Consider the following 20,743-nt stretch of genomic DNA (forward strand, 5'->3'; position numbering starts at 1 on the left):
GCCTCTGATTACTCATGTCATTTATTGCTTAAAATTTTTGCTTCTCTCTTCTTATTATATCCTTTTTTTTTTTAAGGGTTCTTTTTATCATATCTATGCACGCAGGATTTGTGCTCCTGCTGAAATCAATGTCTAGTGGATTTTTAGTTCTTACTATTTTATTTGAACAAATATTTTCATCAATTTGTACAAGGAAAAATGATTTGTCAATATCTTTAATTTGAGATTTGGCCGATATTTAATATTGTCAGTTGTATCCAATATGGGTCACAAGATCATGCATCTGAGTTTTGTTTCATTATTATGTGGTTCACAAGATCATCTAATTGTATCTTTATGGGTCACAATCAAGGTTGTCAAAATCGGGACCCTACGTAGGATCGTGGTAGGTAGATGGAATCATAGATCATAGAATTGAATCGTGGATCATAAGATTCTACATTATTTGAGAAAAAAACAAAAAATTCACATTGGTATATTAAATAATCACATAAATTATTCATTTATTGATATAATTATCACACATTATTACATCTAATTGTAAGCATTATTTAAAGAGACCAAAAATTTTAAAACGTGACACTCTATTGGGATTTTTTTATTTGGGTCCAACTGACATTCTCTCTACATTAGAGTGGAAAAACTTGGTCTATTGAGATTTTATTTTTCATTTTAATCCAATTGAGCTTTCTGTCAAGTTAAAGAAGACTAAAAGAAACTAAGGTCGTTTGGAGTTGTTAGAATCATACCGATCCTGAACAATTACAAAGATCATTGAAAAATTTGGATTGTTTTGGGTAGGTAAGATCGTAGGATTGTAGAATCTAGATCTGAATTTTGACAACTATGGTCACAACTCACATGATTAAAAAAAAAAGGGTTTATGTATCTGAATTGGGATGCATGGCAATGAAGTGGGGTAGGGTTGGATCATAGATGTCTTGTACCTATCTTGTCTCTTTTTTGAAAACGAAGTATGTCGAGTTTAGATTGGCTTGAAGATGTTTTATTAAGGGTTCGTTTGAGAATAGCTTATTTAGCTAGAACTGAAAACTTTTTGCTGAAGTGTAAAAAAAAGTTAAAAGTTAGCTAAATAGTATAATGAGACCCATGAATAGTATAAAAAAGAAGCTAAAAACTCAAATAAGCTGAATTTTTCATTACATCCCAAACAAACTCTAATTATAATAAACGATGAGATAAATATGAAATATAAGGAAAATGGTGATCGTGAGCATATTAAGAGAGAATGAGAGATGTTTTTAGAAAAATGATAATAAAATAAGTATATATATATATATATATATATTCAGGATAGGATGAGGCAAGACAAGATGCGGCGAGCAAAACCTATCTTTGTCTTGTCACCTCTTTGAGGTAGAGAAAATTCGTGCAAGCGAAACGAGATAGAGTAGAGTTCGTCAAATAGGGCTGGATAACTTCCAGACTAAGCTTGTGCGTTCGATGTCCAAGCTCCTGTTTACTTCTAGTGACAGTCTTTTCCAACCTCATGATAGCAATACCTTACTGCATGCGATGCATGCATTTTCCTACCAAAATATGCTAATGCAACACCCTCAAGACCCTTTGAATCAACAATTCCTTTAGGGGGCCTTCTTGTGAATTGAAAGAGACTGGTATAGAGCTTGGTCCACTATCACCAAAGCCGAAAGTGAATGGGCCATCTAGCTAAAGTGAACTTGTGGGTCACCTATAGTCCAAACCAATTGTGAGGCCAAATCCGCATCAATAATTTTTTTTTTGGGTGTAAATATGAAATTCGCTATCATAATAGTTATTAATAAACATTTATTATAACTGCATTTGTAAATGGAAGCATATTTTCTAGTATTAGACATTTGTTATGATTATTTTTGTATATGGAATTCAATATTCTACCATCTAAGAAAAAATTTTAGCAAAAAAAAAAAAAAAAAAATCTAAAGAAAATATGATAATGTATTAAGATTTTAATGGGGTTTAAAACTTTAATAGTTGAGGTTGTGTTAATAGGCACCATACCATCAAACTTTGTGTTAGTATTTTGTTAGTTTTATACACTTTAGGGTCAATTTTATATACTTTAGAGTCAACTTTATACAAATTTTCCAATTTATTTTTATTTTTTTATCAAGTGAGACTCGTACTATTTTATCCTTAACAAGCATCGGTGTGGTGCTTGATTGCTTGTTAATATTTGCCATACTAGTTTTACCCTTTTACTAGAATTTTTTTTTTTTGGTTGATGAAAAACTTTTACTTGAAAGTTGACTTTGGAATATGCTGGCCGATATATCTTCTGTACATAAAACACAGACTTATTGAATTTGTCCAAAAACTAATTTTTTTTTTAGCAGAAATGATAGTAGACTTTATTATTTATACAGAATCATGTTGTACAATGAGAAAGAGAAAAGAAAGGCATTCTTCTAACCAAAAAATGACATCTTCTTTCTTTTTTGCAACACTAGCCAATGCTAGAGAAGCACGATTACATTGTAAAGGTATGCTAAAAAAGAAAAAGAAAAAATCAAAACTATCACTAAAAGGTTTAATATCTTCAAGGATCCAAGCAACCTTAAGAGAGCAGATTCTATTAGTATTCAAAAATTCACCAAGTTCAGCCAGATTACTTCCCACAATGATTTCCAATGTGTACACAGGTATGTTTGTTATACCCTTCATGACTCGTATAGGAATGACCAATTCATGGCGCGGTTGGAGAATCACAAGAGGTACTATAACGAATCCGGGTATTTGAAGTTACGAAGGTGTGGTTGGGGCATATATTGTGTTTTCTGGCTTATGCTTTTTGGCAGCTATTTGGCATTTGGTGTATTGGGATCTAGAAATATTTTCTGATGAATGTATAGGAAAACCTTCTTTAGATTTACCTAAGATTTTTGGAATTCATTTATTTCTTTCAAGGTTGGCTTGTTTTGGGTTTGGCGCATTTCATGTAACGGGGTTGTATGGTCCTGGAATATGGGTGTCTGATCCTTATGGACTAATTGGAAGGGTACAATTTGTAAATCCAGCGTGGGGTGTGGAATGTTTTGATCCTTTTGTTCCGTGCGGAATAGCCTCTCATCATATTGCAGCAGGGACATTGGGCATATTAGCCGGCCTATTCCATTTTCGTGTTTGTCCCCCCAACGTCTATACAAAAGATTATGCATGGGAAATGTTGAAGCCGTCCTTTCCAGTAGTATCACTACTGTCTTTTTTGTTGCTTTTGTTGTTGTTGGAACTATGTGGTATGGTTCAGCAACTACCCTGATTGAATTATTTGGTCCCACTCGTTATCAATGAGATCAGGGATACTTCTAGCAAGAAATATATCAAAGAGTTAGCGCTGGGATAGCCGAAAATAAAAGTTTATTAGAGGCTTGGTCTAAAATTCCTGAAAATTTGACTTTTTATGATTTCATCAGTAATAATCTAGCAAATGGGGGATTATTCAAAGCGGGCTAGCTCAATGGAAAACGTGAATGGAATAGTTGTTGGGTGGTTAGGACACCCTATCTTTAGAGATAAGGAAGGGCGTGAACTTTTTGTACGTCATATGCCCACTTTTTTTGAAACATTTCTGGTTATTTTGGTAGACGGAGATGGTATTGTAAGCAAGTGTTTTGACAGAATTGCAAGTTTATCCTCATCATAAAACATGGGTTCAAATTCTTCTTCACCAGTGTATTGAATCCAATAAATGATGCCTATAGAAACCCATATAGCGCCAAACGACAACCTCTTGATTTACCAAAGCATCAATATAATATGGAGACGAATTTTGAACATCGATATCCACATTGTCCCACCATAGCATGACCAAGCCACCACCCAGACCAATTCTAGAGACTGCAAAACCTTTATTCAAGCCCAATTTCTTCTTTAATCCGACAGAACCATCCATATCCAGCCGGGTTTTAGAGAGAACAAGAACCTTGGGACCTTCTTCATTCGCCAAATAGCGAAGTTCCTGTAATACCTCTGGGATCCCAAGCCCACGGCAGGCTTAAAATTTTCATGTTCGGAGGACGGGGTTGAGAAGCAACCCCAGTTGTTGAAAGATAGTGAATCTGGTTATTTTTGTCAATTGCTTGTTTCTTGAGAGCAGGGGAAGGCAAGGAGAGTGATGGTTTGTCTGCATCTGAAGATTAGCGTTTAGCTTATTTGTCACAGGGGTAGGGTAGAGTTTGAAATTTCAAAAACCTTACTGCTGCTGGAGTTGGGAGTTGCGTAAGAGGCGTTTCCAGGATCGTAGGGGAGGTTTAGTTTGATCCGAAAAAACCTCAGAGATATTCGGTGTAGTTTCCATATTCTCAATATCAAAAGTTTGATTCCTCCCCATATCAATTGTTTTGATCCGAGTCTGAACTATATTCCAATTCCCCTGAAATTGAGGACACGTTAGCTTATAGCAGTGCTAGTTGTTGTTTCATCTAAAAGTGGTTGCTTTGAAAATCAAACTACGTGATATATCTTCTTAGCCGCAAATACTACCGGTGCATGCATGGGAATTTGAATTTTTTGAGGAGATATCAGCTCTACCAGGAGATGTCTAGCTGTCATCAGATTGGTTTTTTCCGATCATCGTCGGAGGGGATAACAGTTGGTGACGATTCTGAGAAGGCTCCTCTTCCACGGATACATGTGCTTCATCCACATCTTCCTCTCCTGATCCAATCCGGTTTTACTAGAGCGACTCTTCTTTTGGAACTATGGCTCGAAGCCAAGCCAAGCTCCATATTGAAAGAAAATCATCATCCTCCGACCAAACGAAAGGCAGCCATTTCTAGTTATTATAGAATCTTCTGCCCGTGACGCGAAAACCGTGAAGGTCAAGCCCACGTGTGGCCCAGGATACAACGGTAAAATTACCAAAAAAAAAAAAAAAAAAAAAAAAAAAAAGCAGTGTGACACCAAACCACTACCTTAAAGAAACTGAAAAAGCAATACGGCAAAATCTGGTCACACAAAAACGGGTCTGTGTGAGCTAGCTATGACCATAACAGTGGCCCAAAAAGTTAGGAATCTCCCAAAATCGCAACACTTGTATAAAAACTTAAAAAGAATCGTTCCCTATAATCTTGCCACCTTCTTCTTTTACTCGGTCTTTTCCACACCCAGCAAAATCCGCGGCTCATAACAGACCTGTTCAGGTCAAAATGCAAGCTTTTTCAGTTCCAACAATTACCTCTCTCTCAATATTGAATATTCTCTCTCTCCCCCCATGTCCCTTTCTTTATTCACTTTCATTATTTATGACCATCATTTCCTTCTTCACCAAATTTTGCTTCTTGGCCTTGCACTAGCAACTTTTATCATATTGAGGTGGTGTTGTAAATATGACCCTTAAGGGTGGCACAAGCCAAGCTTGCGCTGCATGTAAGTACCAAAGAAGAAAATGCTCATCCGAGTGCCCTCTTTCTCTATACTTCCCTCCTGAACAACCAAAGATGTTTCAGAATGCTCACAAGTTGTTTGGTGTCAGCAACATCTTGAAGATACTAAAGAATTTGCAGCCATGTCAAAAGGCTGAGGCAATGAGGTCTATCATTTACCAAGCTAATATCCGCGACAAGTTCCCCGTGTATGGCTGTTGGGGGATCATCTGTCAACTACAATACCAAATTCTACAGGCTGAGGAGGAGCTTCATGCTGTTCATGCGCAACTTGAGATGTCCAGGCAACATCAGCATCAGATTTCTTCTCTGTCTGATGACATGGTCGCTTCGCAATTAGAATTAGGCATGGCGCCGCCTAGTACAAATGCTCTTTCACTCTTCAATCACACTCCACAGCCTTACAATGCTGTGGATGCTTTGCCTGTAACACAACAGCAGCATTCTTACTGGAATTGCAACAGGGCTGCTTACAACTCTGGTTACATGGATACTAAGGATAACGTGGGAAATCCATTTTGGGTTCAACATTCTTATGCCAATAATGATAACAACAGTAATAATTCTTTGGCAATTCAATCTGAGTTGGTCTCCTCGCAACCACTAGCTATCCAACATGAAGTAGTTCATGATTATGATGAGATTCATCCATTTTTCGATACCATCGATGACAGGCAATCCTACATAGATTCCAAGGAGCCTTATGAGTCAAGGTACATCAAATTATTTGGATATAGCAATGGTTACATGGTTGTCCATTGTGATTATATTCTCATAATTTCAAGTACAATATAGGGCTAATAGTGTTTTTTCTAAGTCCATTTAGTTAGGCGTTTTGGAAGTTTAAAAGAATGTTTTTAAAATTCAAAATTCTGTTTGGTTAGAGTGGTTCCTTGTAACTTTTTTACAAGCACTCATTTTAAATTCAAAACACTATTTTGCAATAGTTGTACAAATGCACCATAATATAAAGTTGATTCTGCAATTTTAGTTTTATTTTTGTATGACTGATAATTAAATGTGATATGCAGCTCGGAAGAATCATTGAAAGATACAACCCAGTCCGTTGAGCATGTTGCTGAGAATGAATTGAAGAGTGCTGCTGCATGCTTCAGTCTTACAAGTGTCAACTGATCAAATGAGCTGAAGAGAAGTAGTCTGTTTTCCATTCTTTATCATTTTTTTTCCTCCTTTCATAGATTAAATTCCACAATTTTGAACTTAAAAAAAAAAAAAAATCCCTTTTAGTGAAGTTTGAATATCTCATGAACTTTATAATGAATTACTTGGTCATTCCAAGTTTCTAAATAAATTTTATTTTATTGTTTGTGATTGTTTCTAAAAGTTTACAAATCAACGTGATGGAGGCACTAATAGTCACTACATTTTATGTGGATTTTATTTTATTTTTTTTTCTATATCATTCATTTGTGTATAAATAGGACCGAGTCTTTAAAAAAAAAAAAAAATTCTGATAAGTAATGCTATATGACTTCTTAAATGTTTGCCATTTTATCTTAGTCATATGCTGAAACCATGTTACAAGATGTGCGATGCATTTATTATTAGTTTCCTCCGAGATTTCAAGATACTGTAATATTTATTCTTCTATTTAATACACAAAATAGAAAGATAATATAATTATTGTAGTGATTTGTTTATATTGTGTTTACAAATTTAATAATTTCATGATATAGTGATTGGTGTATAAATATATATATATATATATATATATATATATAAATAGTCATAATTCATGCTTACTCAAGGCATGCAAAAATCCTTCTCTTTTTCTCTATCTCATCCCATTATTTTAAAAACTTTTCAGAGTAGATAACAATTTTTTGAGACAGCTTTTTGGTGGCTAACAATAGTTACACTAACTACTGATGGTAGCTGAATTTTTTTTATGGAGATATTAGATGATGTACATCTTAGAATAGGCTTGACTCATTTCTTTTATTTATTATAGTGGTTGTGACTTTATTCTCATTTATGGGACAAGCTGGTGATATGTAATTATTTATTCAAACTTCTATTCTTTTGTGGCCAATGGTCCTTCTAATTATTGCATAGAGCTCTGACTTAATTTGGGAGTATATTTAATGAAATTATTATGACAATTCTTCATGTTGGTACTTGATATGATTTAATTGGATTGTATTGTCAAAAAGGAAAAATCTATGGGTAATTTTGAGATGTTTTTCTCATGCTTTGGACCATTTGGAGTTCGGGCGTGACAAAAGGACCCCAAGCTAAACCACTTTTTGGAGCATCAATCAAAATTGGCACACCAATCTCATTGGCAATCCTAGTACCAACGACGGAATTCATACTTTTAATGGGGATATTGAAAACCTGGATTCAGAAAGGGGAGTATTGGAAGGAAACATTACCTGAGCTAAGATCACCATTGAATTGCTTTATTAAAATCAGTCTACTGTCGAAGGACCAAGGACTTCTATCTAAGACCTCCATCATATCTTCTTCACTTGTAAAAATAGCCAGAAAGAGATTATTGCCAACCTCTTTAATGTAACACCATGCGACCCTTGACAAAGTTTATGGATTGCAGATTTAAACGCCTCCCTGTTAAACTCCTTGCTGATTTGTAACTTGAATAAAATACTGAATTTTGCGTGATGTTTAGAGTTTGATACATCCTGGGAGCTCACTGCCAAAACATCTTTTTCCTCCTCTGACAGCTTAAGCTTTTCCACATCTTTATCATTGTATTAATATGTATCAGAAATATATTAAGAGACGTACTTACCAGTATTATTTTTTGTGAATTCATCCTGAAGTAGTTTACAACCAAGAGGACAATAGAGAAACCAAGTATAATTTTTGGTGTTCCAAGATTCTGATAACTGATTACATGCATACCATTTGGAGGGGTGAAAATATATCAGAAATATATTTAAAGCAGTACTTGACAGTATTATTTTGCCTAATGCAATAATGTTAACATAAGTTTAGGATATCCCATTTGTATAAATACTAAAAGGAAATGTTGGAAAGGTTTTTAGAAAGATTTATAGATTAGGCCTATATAGAAGTTTCAGTTTCTTCAACAATATATTAACTATTTGAAAAATTCTTATCTAGTTCAACCTCTCTACCTTAACAGAAGCTAATGTGTTATATGAACTTTTGAAATATGCAAAAGTGACTCTGAAGTTTGAAAAAAGATCTAGTGCAACAATTCAGAAAGGGGGGGGGGGGGGGGGGGCTAGTGCCCCAAGTTACTAAAAAGTTTGAAATTTATCTCACGACAATATAGCAAAAGGAAGAAGGCATTATAACGAGAATAAGGAAATTAAAAAAAAAAAAAAAGAATCATGGTGTATCATTCTTAGAAAGATTTCTAATAAAACATGCACACAAACACAGCATCTGTAAACATGGAGCTCTTGATTAATCATGGCAAATAATTAAAGACTTCTTGTAGAATGCAAAGGAAGGATATCAGGGATCCAATAAGCTTAGGGAGTCAAGTTCATACACACTTCCCGATGGTAAAAAATTATGCCAAAGCATAAAGGATAACGGCTGCATCCAGATTGTCTTTTATGGATAAAGCCAAGATACAGAACATTATTACTTCTTTAAGCAATCCAATTTTCTTGGAATTATGGAATTAAGTTATGAGAATGAAGTGGTTGAGGAAATGTTTGAGAGGTTGCTTGAATTTCTACATTTTTTTAATATGAAAGTATTTTGTGTTTTAAATTTTTATTTATAGATTTCAAAATTATTTAATCAATCTAAAAAATATAGTCTACTTTTTATAGTAAATATTATAATATGTTATAGTTTCCTAGAAATGTCAAAATACAAGACACTTCTAATCTCATAAATCTAGATTAGTAAAGCAATTTTATTCAATATTCAGGTAAAAAAACCATTTCTAGGACAAAAAAATTATTATAAAATATTAATTAAGAAGATCAAACTTCAAAATATTTAGGTTATATTTTGTGACAGTTTTTGTTTTCTATTTTCAAAAATTTGGTTTTGGGAATATCAAGAAAAAAAAAAACAATTTTCTTGTCTTTTTTAAATCAAAAACATGTTTGGTTAGTTGAAATTAAAAAGATAATTTTTTGAAGAAAAAAAATAAGAAATACTAAAATATGTTGTTACTAGAATTTGAACTCTAATACTAACTTATTAAATGAGACAAATTCATTAAATTATTCATTGACTTTTGAAAATTAGAAACTGAAAACGGCCTTTTGCATGTTTTCAGGTTCCTTCATAAATTGAATTTTGAGAACAGTTTTTTGTATTTTGTCCACTTTGGGTTGCCAAACAAGTTTTTTAGTCTCAAAAATATAAAATTATTTTTGGAAATAGAAAATAAGGGAAAAAAACAATTATCAAACATACCCTTAGTAATATTGTGAGAAAAGATAAATATTATTTTTCATGTGGCGCATTTCTTGAAATTTTCTATGTTTAGAATTCTAGCTCAACAATTGTTTCATTTATATCAAAGTATTAGTTATTGAAGTAGTAAATAGGGAAAATGCATATATTAATTTTTCTATAGTTGGTTGTGCATTAATTATTTATATAAAAAGATTATATGATAAGGGACAAAACGAGAAATTTATGAATGGGATCAAAATTAATATTAACCAATATAGAATTTAACCAATTTTAAAATGTCATACAAGAAATATAAAGAGTTTGGAGGCAATCATATATCTTTTGAAATTTTTAGGAAAATTTAGGGATAAAAATCGACCCGGGAGGGGGGGGGGGTGGGGAACCATATATCCTTTGAAAATTTTAGAAAAATTTAGACATAATTTTCTAATATTTGAGAAGTTGGGGGTTGTCCCCACCCTTCTAAGTGGTTCAACGCCTATACATGATTACTTGTATAAATTTTATATAAGAAAATATTTTTATTTATTATAATAATAATAATTTATTTTTATTTTTATTATTATGACAATCTTCCTCATGTTTATTTTATTTGGCAACAAATAATATAAAAAGCATCAAAAACTAAATATTTTTGAATTCATTAAAATTAATCTTAACCATTTAGATTTTCTAACTTCTTCAAATTACGTGTAATATATATAAACCAACATTATAGTATTTATTCTATGTAATTTACAGTAAAATATTACTAATAGGCTAAATACATTCATTTTGTTATATTAATTTTTTTTAAGTTGTACATTAATTATTTTAGTATAATAAAATTTTAATGCCATTTTTCTAAGATTTATATGAGAAATATATAATTAATTTGATATATATTATTCTTCCTGAAATTTAGTTACTTTTGCAGTAGTTGAAACAAAGTTTAATAAAAGGAAAAATATATATATTTAATGACACACAATAAAAAAATAAATAAATAAATANATATATATATATATATATATATATATATAATTATATATATGAAAATGCATCATATTTGGTATTGCATTTGGGGAAACGCATGAATTGTTGATATGGAAAAAAAAAAAAAAAAAGCATCTTTTATTTAATCTTTGATAGGGAAATCATAGAATTTATGGTATATTAGAAAATTTAAAAATGCTTATCTTGTCTTATTATATGGGAAATTGATAGAAAATCTCTTGACAAGAATAAAGTAAAAAACCTTACAAACTTTGTGGAAGTTAGATTATTTAAGGTTTTTCTGAAACTACCTGGATATAAATTATGTGTTTCAAAGTAATGTAACCTGTAAGTTTTATGTGGTTTTAACATCATGCCATGTGTGATTTTCCGATGATCACCTCAATTTGGTTTTCTTAATCTTTGTGACAACGGAATCAAATCTAGGTCAATATCATTTCACTTTGGATGACGCGTTCTTCCTTACAACCCATGAGGGGAAGAGGTTTCTTGATTGTGTGTGGGTGAGGCTACTGTCCATGGGGCCAAGAGACCACATGCAAGAGAGGTCCTATTTGACGCGCTCTCTCGAGCTGCCCATGAGGGGAGAGAAAATTCTTGAGGATATGTGTGAGGCTGCTGTCCATGGGGCCAAGAGTCTGCATACCAAAGAAAACAATATCATGTTAATTGTGAATAGGTAGATCCCCTGACTGGTCTATATGATAGTGTGGTATATTTGTGATAATTTACCTTATGTTAGATATTATAACTTTGAAAATTATATTGTTAGTACTCACAGATTATAGTATATAGTTTTAAGGTATTTACTTTGACAAACTTTGTGTTTCATTATTTAGTCATTCTTGTCATATCATATTATTATTATTGAAAATGAAACTTGAATTTTCCCCACCCCAATTAATTATGCTACTTACTGGGCTCTATCTCATCCCATTATTTTAAAAACTTTTCAGAGTAGATAACAATTTTTTGAGACAGCTTTTTGGTGGCTAACAATAGTTACACTAACTACTGATGGTAGCTGAATTTTTTTTATGGAGATATTAGATGATGTACATCTTAGAATAGGCTTGACTCATTTCTTTTATTTATTATAGTGGTTGTGACTTTATTCTCATTTATGGGACAAGCTGGTGATATGTAATTATTTATTCAAACTTCTATTCTTTTGTGGCCAATGGTCCTTCTAATTATTGCATAGAGCTCTGACTTAATTTGGGAGTATATTTAATGAAATTATTATGACAATTCTTCATGTTGGTACTTGATATGATTTAATTGGATTGTATTGTCAAAAAGGAAAAATCTATGGGTAATTTTGAGATGTTTTTCTCATGCTTTGGACCATTTGGAGTTCGGGCGTGACAAAAGGACCCCAAGCTAAACCACTTTTTGGAGCATCAATCAAAATTGGCACACCAATCTCATTGGCAATCCTAGTACCAACGACGGAATTCATACTTTTAATGGGGATATTGAAAACCTGGATTCAGAAAGGGGAGTATTGGAAAATTATATATATATATATATATATATATATATTCAGGTTACGATACAATAGTTTTTAAGAAAATATAGTTTCCACAGGTAGTTTCCAAAAGTGTGTCTAACCCAAAAACAACATTTATGCAACATGGTTATTTTTCAAAAAAATCCCATTAAAAAACTACTTATCTCGCAACCGTAAAAGCCTAATTCTCCAAGTTTCAAGGAGATTAGCTAGAACCTAAACAATATCAAGTAAACCTATCACAATAAGCATAGAGCTTGAAATTGTATCTAGTTACAATTTAGGAATTGCCAAATAAGTACTTAATTAGGCAAACCTAGTATTTAACCTCATTAATAATAATATATTCCACTTCCAAAGTTTCTCAACAAATTGATTCACAAGGCATAAACTCCAATTTATAAAGTTAACCCATTTAATATCATCTCCAATATTATGACTAGCTTCCATAAAATTTACATTACATCATTAAGAGACCCATGAAAGCAAAATCAAAATATCCTCCAAGACAAGAAATTTAGAATTTCAACTAACTCCAAATAAACCCAATGACAATGGAAAAATTAGATTTATCAACCATCACATGTTATAACTCAAAACCCCTAAATTTTCCACCATACATAAACCTTAAGTAGTCATCATTAGCACAACCATAAACCCACTCATCAAATAATTCCACCAATGCAAAACCCATACATAAAAACACATAAATATCACTTCCAATGCTCATAAATTACATGGGTGGGTATCATTATTAAAACTTAGATAAAAATAACCTCAAGCAAAAGTGTAAAACCCACTAAAAAGATTAGAAATTTTTACCTCAAAAAAAGGATATGAAGGTGCTTATAGGTTCTCAAGAATTATCCGGTGATCTTGCTGGAAAAATGATGGTGGAGATGTTGATTTGGAGTGGGTATTGTGGGAGAGGATGAGGGAGTATGAGAGAAATGTTTGTGTTGTGTTGAGAGAAAATGAAAAAAAGAAAAGAAAGGAAGTGAGTGAGCTGGCCATAACGATAAAGAGATGAGTGAAAATGAGTGGCGGGGAAGGGTGTTAGGTGGGGCATGTTGGAAAATAAAAAAAAATTGCTCTCTACTTTTTTTTTTTTTTTTTGTCTGACTAACTGGGACGTTACTCATTTCCTTAGGATTTAGGTGGATATTGATGTTACCAAACCTCTTATGAGAGGAAAAATAATTCATGTTGAAGGAGCAGAAGCATACTGTGTTTTCTTTAAGTATGCAAGGCTTCCTAGCTTTTGTTATAGATGTCGTATACTTGGTCATCAAGATCAAGAGTGTTGAAAGGTACATAAAGGCTGTCTTTTAACGGATGAGGGTGAACTTCAATTTGGTCCTTGGATGCGTGCAGTTGCTCCAAAAACTACACAAAGAAAAGGAAGCCTTGGTCCATCCAAATTTAGTAAGGATGATGAGGAGGACGCTCAAGGTTCTGATGGAAACGAAGTGATTGCTCGACAACCTATCATTCACCTTCAACCTCCAATGGCTCTGATGATCGTTAGAGCTGACACGGAAGCTGTTCCAAATTCTTCTTTATTTTCAAAATCAAATCCATCAAATAATTCACGAATAAGTGATTTGGAAATCACCAATCCTTTAAATGAAGCTTTCTCGGTTACACAGATTTGGTTTGTGGGGATTTTAGGACCCTTTTATTTGATGAGATTCCTTCTTCGAATCTAACTCTATCTCATAAGCAACAACTGGCATCTGATAAGGAAACCAATGGGATTTCCGTGATTGAAGGGAATATCTTGGCAGATATGGATAGAAAAATATCAAAGGAAGAGAATTTAGGGTTTGTTTGGTAACGTTGTTTGAACAACAGTTTTTGTTGTTTAAAGAACACAACACATATTTCCACAACACTTTTTCACTCACACGTATTTCTACAACATTTAAACGACATTACTAGAACAACATTACCAAACGGGCTCTTAATTTTTGATATGGAGGTGGAGATTTGTTCATTTATTGGGACAAAAAAACCAACTTTGAGATCCTAGAAACGTATGTTACAGAGATATAGTATTCAAACATCCCATGAGAATTTGCCAAAGTCTCAACTTCCTGGAAAACAAGTTTCATCAAACTTGGACCCTTCACTTCACAAAAAACAGGCTCTTAGCTTGAACAATCTGAGTGGCTCTCAAAAACCTGTTGGGGGTGGGTATTCTTCTACCCCTTTCTCCACCATGAAGATATTGAGCCTTAATTGTTGAGGGCTTGAGATCCTCGAGGCAGTTGAAGAACTCCATTGTTTGGAGAGAGAAAAAGTTCCCAAAATCTTTTCCTATCTGAAACTCGTCTAGACATGGATGATTTTCGTAGGTTGCAGAGAAATTGGATTTTTCAGTTGCTTTTGTAGTTCCCAGAATTAGTTTAGGTGAGGGTTTGACTCTTCTTTAGGTAGATAGTGTGGATTTGGACATCCAAACATTTTCCCCACATCACATTGACTATCTAATTAATCAAGATGGTGCTGTTTGGTGCTTTACTAATTTTTATGGACATCCTAAAATTTCAAGAAGAGGAGAATTGTGGGATTTGAATATATACTAAATTTTGCTTGAGAAATGTTTATATTAATGCCAAGGAGAGAAAATGACTTTTTGTTAGAATATCTCTATTTTTTTTTCTTTTATTGTTTGTTACTTTTAAAGATGTAATTGTGTTGCTCTAGCTCTTGCTAGTGTTGCAACTTGCAAAAGAGAATGAGAAGGCCATTGTTTTGACCCTCTTTTCTCTTTCTCCATTGTATAGCATGATATTGAATAAATATAGTCTACTATTTTTTCCTCTAAAAAAAAAAAATTAATAGGCAACACTGAAGTTTTTGAGATTTTCACCCTCCAATTGGTATGCATGTAATTAGTTATCAAAATCTTGGAACACCAAAAATTATAAAAATATTTGGTAAAAAGCGTACTTGGTTTCCCATTGGCCTTTCTTGGTTTTAAACAACTTCAGGATAAATTCACACAAAGCAAGAATTTTGGAAAGAGAGTGAAGGAAATGGACTTATCTATATCTATATAATACTAAAAGCTAAATTACAGCATTTAATATGTTGCTACGCTCATGTTAAGCCATGTCAACAGCCATGTCATTCCCATCCTCTTTCCTAAATTTTTCTTACAATTTTAAAATGCTAATAAAATTAAAATAAATCCCAACTTATCTCCACCATAAAGCCCACTTCTTTAATTCCACTAGCCCACTTTTTATAAATTTAATTCCACCATAAAACCCAAATCCAAGCATTTTCAATAGAAAACTCTTTGAAAATCATGGTTACAAGTTTCTGTATTTCCTTCCCTTTTGTTGAAAACCACGGTTACCTCAACTTTCTGTATTCATCGTTTCAGATTTTGTTCATTCTCCTTCCCCCCACCTTCTGTTTCTCATGCAAATTTAGTTTCTTCCCTTTCCCCACCTTCTAACGGTAGTCTCTCTATCTTCCTTCCTCCTCTCCTCACAATATATAAATATTGACAGAAGCGAGATGATTCAATCAAGGTATCTCTAAATTCCAGTTTGTTTTGTGCTCTATTCTTTTGCTTGGTATCTTTTATTCCCTTTTTACATTTTGTTGCTGCCTCTTTTGTGTTGTATACCCAAGGTAATTCGATTAGAGTTTTCAATACTGTAGTAGTTTTACTTTGTGATTGTGGGAAGAGAAATCTGTGTATGTATCAAATTTCTATAGTAGAGAAGCTACTACCTTCATGAAGCATTCTAAATTACTAAAGTAGATCACCCATGCTATCAGAATTTCTATATGATTACCTATGGTGGCAAGTTTTTTATAGGTACTGAAATCCAATATGGGTGCAAGATATTCCTAATAGCTTTGAGAGATTGGGGTTGGATTATGGTTGAAATATGTCCTGGCCATGGACATAGTTCTAGATTTGAAGGGTACTTTGATTGCACATGTTAATTAATTGACCAAGCCTTACATAACAACGGCTCATCCTTTATGAATAATGAAAATATTTTGGATCTATGAATTCTTTAATTTTGTTTTAGAATATTCTTTGGTGTGGTTTTGAGAAACAAACACTGAAACACACCTGTCGTACTAGGTTGCAAAGTACAGTTAACTCTATAGTGTTAAAGTCTTTAGTCACGAGCTAAGAGCATCCACATCAGTCTGTGAATTTTTTTTTCTATTTTACAAGTCCAAAACTTACTTTTTCTATTTTACATACCTATTTTTACAAAACACCCACATCAGTTTGTCTATTATACACATTTATTCAAATAAAATATTCATTTCTTTAACCCAATGCTATAGTGCTACAGTGCTACAGTGCCAGGCAAAGTCATGCTACAGTATCGGGGAGAGAGAAAAAAACTATTAAAAATTCATATACACATGTTACAGTGCCCGTGTAAATTTACACAGGTACTGTAGCTCATTGATAATTTTAGAAGATTTTGCAAGATTTTAAACGGATTGATGTGGGTTTTTTTGAACAAAAATGTGTAAATTTGAGCATTTTTTCTATTATACACATTTATACACGGACTGATGTGAATGTTTTTATTACGCGATTACTATTGTACAAGTGTATTATGAGATAGTTAGTAATTGACTTTTTGTTAGTTTCTTAGCTAGATTAGTTAGTTTGTTATTTTCCCACCTCTTTGTATTAGAGTATATAAACAGAGGATTAGTTGAAATTATTCACTCTTTTTAATTCAATTAGTCAATTAGCTTTGAGCTTTTGTACCAGCCTTATCACACTTATTTATCATGTCAAAAATCATTACATCCAAAACTTAAGCCATTACAAAAACAGAGGATTAGTTGCAACTATTCATTCTTTTCAATCCAACAATCTTTAACAAGACAATGCTAATAATATAAATCAAACATATTGTAGACGTGTAAATTTGTTAGTGAAATATCTTTTAATGATGCAAAGTTTTTTTTTTTTTTTTTTTTTTTTTAAATTTAATTTAATTTAATTTAATTTTTGATACTTCATTTCTCTGCAATATTCAAATGGGGCTATAGAATTTGTTCATTCTTTGCTGTGGATTTTTTTTTTTTTTTTTTTTTTTTAACTTTTAAAGTTTAATGATTTCAAGAAGTGAAATTGTGTACTCTTAGGAAGCCAGAAGTCGCATGCGTGCTTTAATGATTGTGTAGGCTAACAACTTTTTTTTTATGAATGATTATGTAGGCTAACAACCAGAAATTTGACCTTTTTTTGCATATAATAAGTAGCATGGATTAGTATAAAATAATCATAGTCATAAATGAGAAGCTGGAAATATTCTTTTTCAGTCACAGGTGGAAATTCAAAGTGGTGGCAATTTTTTTTTTAAATATAATTCATTCTGCTATAACATAGTGTTATACGATTCACGGGGATAAGAAAAGTGTTCATAAGGACAAATGAGTAATAGCAATTGTTTAAGATATTTGTTTTGGCTTCTTTTCCTCATTAATTGTAGTGATGATAGAAAGATGCTGAAATCGAACACTTTTTCAGCCCAGCATATTGAGCATGAGCGTGACTAGGGAGCGAGTTTTTAAAATCCTCTATTCTGTTGATTTTTCTTTTTATTATGAAATGGATAATTACAGTAAACACATATATGGTTTGACCTGTTTATACTTTGCCTATTCATAGTTTAAAACTTAATGCTTTGTCTGCCTGTGCTTCATTCTGTTTGCTTTCCATTATCCACCTCACCCTTAAATATTAGAAAAACACCTTTTTATTTGAAATTATAACATAGAACAAATCAAAACTTCTTCCCCTCAGGAAATTTCTCATGAAACCTAGAACTTCAAAGTTTCTCTACATTAAGCTGGGTTTGTGATTTTCTACATGTGTTTCAAGAGTATTTTCGAGTTTCCAGCAATTTTGATTTATGGTTGTTGTGAGGCTTTTCTGATTTGAAGCTACAACAAACCAGGTATGAAATTTTGAAATTTTTTGGGTTGGGCTTTCATCTTTTGATAAATTGGTACATCGTTATAGTTGAAATCTGTGGTTTTTACCATTTCAAAAATGGCAATTATTCTTGCAGAGGTCTATGGTGAATCAAGGGTGAGTAGGGGGTTTGAATGTAAAGGAGTTATTATCTTAAAAGAGTTGCAAATCAAGTTGATTCTTAAGAAATGATTCATATGTTGTAAAATGGTTTGTTGACTGAGACAAACATTATGTTTGGTTGAGGACTTATGGTTAAGATCTCGTATACATATTGGGTCACTTAAACAAAGACATAATTCACAGTTCAAACATTGTGGTTGCACTTCTACATAGAAGCTCCTTCTATATGTCTTTCTACAACCTAGAGGAGTTTATGAATCATGATGTCTTGCGTAAATGGAATTTTCTTGAAGAATCCTTCTGTTTCATGGCTTTTGCATATAGTCAACATGCAAGTTTTGTCTTGCATTGTAAGTAAAAGCATTTTCCTGTCTCAATAGACCTTTGGGGGCATAATATTTATTTCATATGAAATAGGCCTTGTGAGAAATTTCTTGAGGGGAATAAGTTTTGATTCGTTTTATGTTGTGATTTCAAATAAAAATGTGTTTTTTTACATCTAAGGGTGAGGTGGGTAACAGGGAGCGAATGGAATGAAGCACAGGTGGGCAAAATGTTAAGTTATCACGGATAGGCAAAGTGCAAATAGGTCAAACCACAGATGAGTTTATTGCAATTATTCCATTATGAAATCTTGGATTTTTGCTTCAATTCAAAGTCTAGCTTGTGCCCATTGCATGGCCTTGTCCCCCCTTATTGGGGAAATAACAAAATTCCGCCTTTTCCTTTTGTCCCCACCCTCCAAATGCATATATACATACTAGTATTATTACTAATATAGTATTTATGTTGTATCTATAACTTGTACTTATTTAAGGTTAGTTTATGAATAGCCTAAGTAGTCTCGCTATACATATACCAAATAACTCATTTTATAATAGGTATATCAATAGTAAAAACCTAGCCCCTTAGGAGGTTTATGCTATAGAAGCAAGCATTTAAGATCAAACTATGGTAATTCTGCCTCTCTCTCTCTCTCTCTCTCTCTCTCTCTCTCTCTCTCTCTCTCCTTGCACCTTACCTAGAAACGATCATGTCCAATGTCATATAGCTCCTGTGATGCTTTCCTTTACCAATGTCTTCTTGCCAACAGTGTTGCTATTCTATGGTCATTGGTGTCTCCATCCTTCAGCCACTATTCGCTGTCAACTATCACTACCACGGGCATTTGTCTCTATGCTATCCTCTGGTCACCATTTTTCTATGATGTCTTTCAATCACTGATGCAAACCATCTTTCAACCCTGGTAACCTTCCTCTGGTTGCTAGTGCAACCATTCTCCAACTACATTGGCCATCTTCAAGCCCTTATCTATTATTGACAATCGTCATTTACTATTGCCAACATCCATCTCCTGCATTTCATTTCACATCAAGCCCAATACATTCTATATTTGATCTGATCCTACCTACTCTTCTACATAAAAATACTTTATTTCCAAACTTAAGGTGTACTCAAGATTCAATTTGAGTTTGAGGGAGACGTTAGAGACGTTTTTCTAGGTTTATTATACTAGTCCTGTTGTACATGTACTGCAAGCCTAACCTTTACTAGACCCTAGGATTAGTATATGGATAGTTTAGGGTTGGTCTCTCTCAATAGTAAAGATGTAGCCTCTTAAAGAATTTTTACTGTGAATGTAATTTTCTAAAAACAAACCACGTTTATTTTAATTTTGCTCTATATTTCTCTCTTCTCTCTCTCACCTTCTCAATCTCATAAAAATTCTAATAGTAATAAAAGGTCGCATCTTGAAGGCACGTAGATTAGTAAAGGAGCATGCATTTGCACTTAAATTGAAGAAGATACATCTTAAGCTGTCAAGTTTCAATAGTATCTCCACCAATTAGATAGATGACATAAAAAAGTAAGGATGTTACCTTAGCACTTCATATGGAATTTGTAGGATGTTAAATAATCTTAAATATGAACCCAATTAATATTTCAAACTTAATGCGTTTACGGTTTATAAAAAAATTCAAGCTTATGCATCCAAATTATTGGAGCTTGCTATTTGTTAAATTTAATTAATATATCCTATCTCAGCAAAAAAAAATTAATATATCCCGTAGTTGTTGAAAATATATACCGGATACTACATAGAGAGAAGGGACGAACATTTAAGTTGGAAGATTGATGTTGATCTTTATATAAACTAGTCGCTAAACCACGTAATGCGTGGGAATAGGTCATTATTTTATAATTGCGGTATAAAATTTAATTTTTTTTCTAAATTTTGTTGAAGATAATTTTGTTCTCCATAAAAATTCAACAACTTCCAAATTATTTCATCTTTCTAACTCTACCAATATATCATTCTATTATTTTGGT

General features: G+C 32.8%; 1 protein-coding gene and 1 pseudogene across 1 annotated transcript; both read left to right on the top strand.

The window, feature by feature from the left end:
• Positions 1 to 2,567: 2,567 nt before the first annotated feature.
• On the top strand, positions 2,568 to 4,772 carry LOC136063527 (photosystem II CP47 reaction center protein-like; annotated as a pseudogene).
• A 506-nt stretch (positions 4,773 to 5,278) lies between these two features.
• On the top strand, positions 5,279 to 6,709 carry LOC112017626 (LOB domain-containing protein 27). The gene is made up of 2 exons (XM_024050083.2): positions 5,279 to 6,118; positions 6,437 to 6,709. The coding sequence occupies exons 1-2, from the start codon at positions 5,349 to 5,351 to the stop codon at positions 6,537 to 6,539; spliced, it is 873 nt and encodes a 290-aa protein (XP_023905851.1). The 5' UTR covers positions 5,279 to 5,348; the 3' UTR covers positions 6,540 to 6,709.
• The last annotated feature ends 14,034 nt before the right edge of the window (positions 6,710 to 20,743 follow it).

This window comes from Quercus suber, unplaced genomic scaffold (assembly GCF_002906115.3).
Source record: "Quercus suber isolate HL8 unplaced genomic scaffold, Cork oak 2.0 scaffold_538, whole genome shotgun sequence".
Lineage (NCBI taxonomy): Eukaryota > Viridiplantae > Streptophyta > Magnoliopsida > Fagales > Fagaceae > Quercus > Quercus suber.

What these genes read in the sequence shown, in the direction of transcription:
- LOC112017626 (XM_024050083.2), top strand. Translation starts at nt 5,349, where the DNA reads ATGACCCTTAAGGGTGGCACAAGCCAAGCTTGCGCTGCATGTAAGTAC. An exon ending in AAGGAGCCTTATGAGTCAAG is followed by an intron (nt 6,119 to 6,436) that starts GTACATCAAATT and finishes TGTGATATGCAG; the next exon opens with CTCGGAAGAATCATTGAAAG.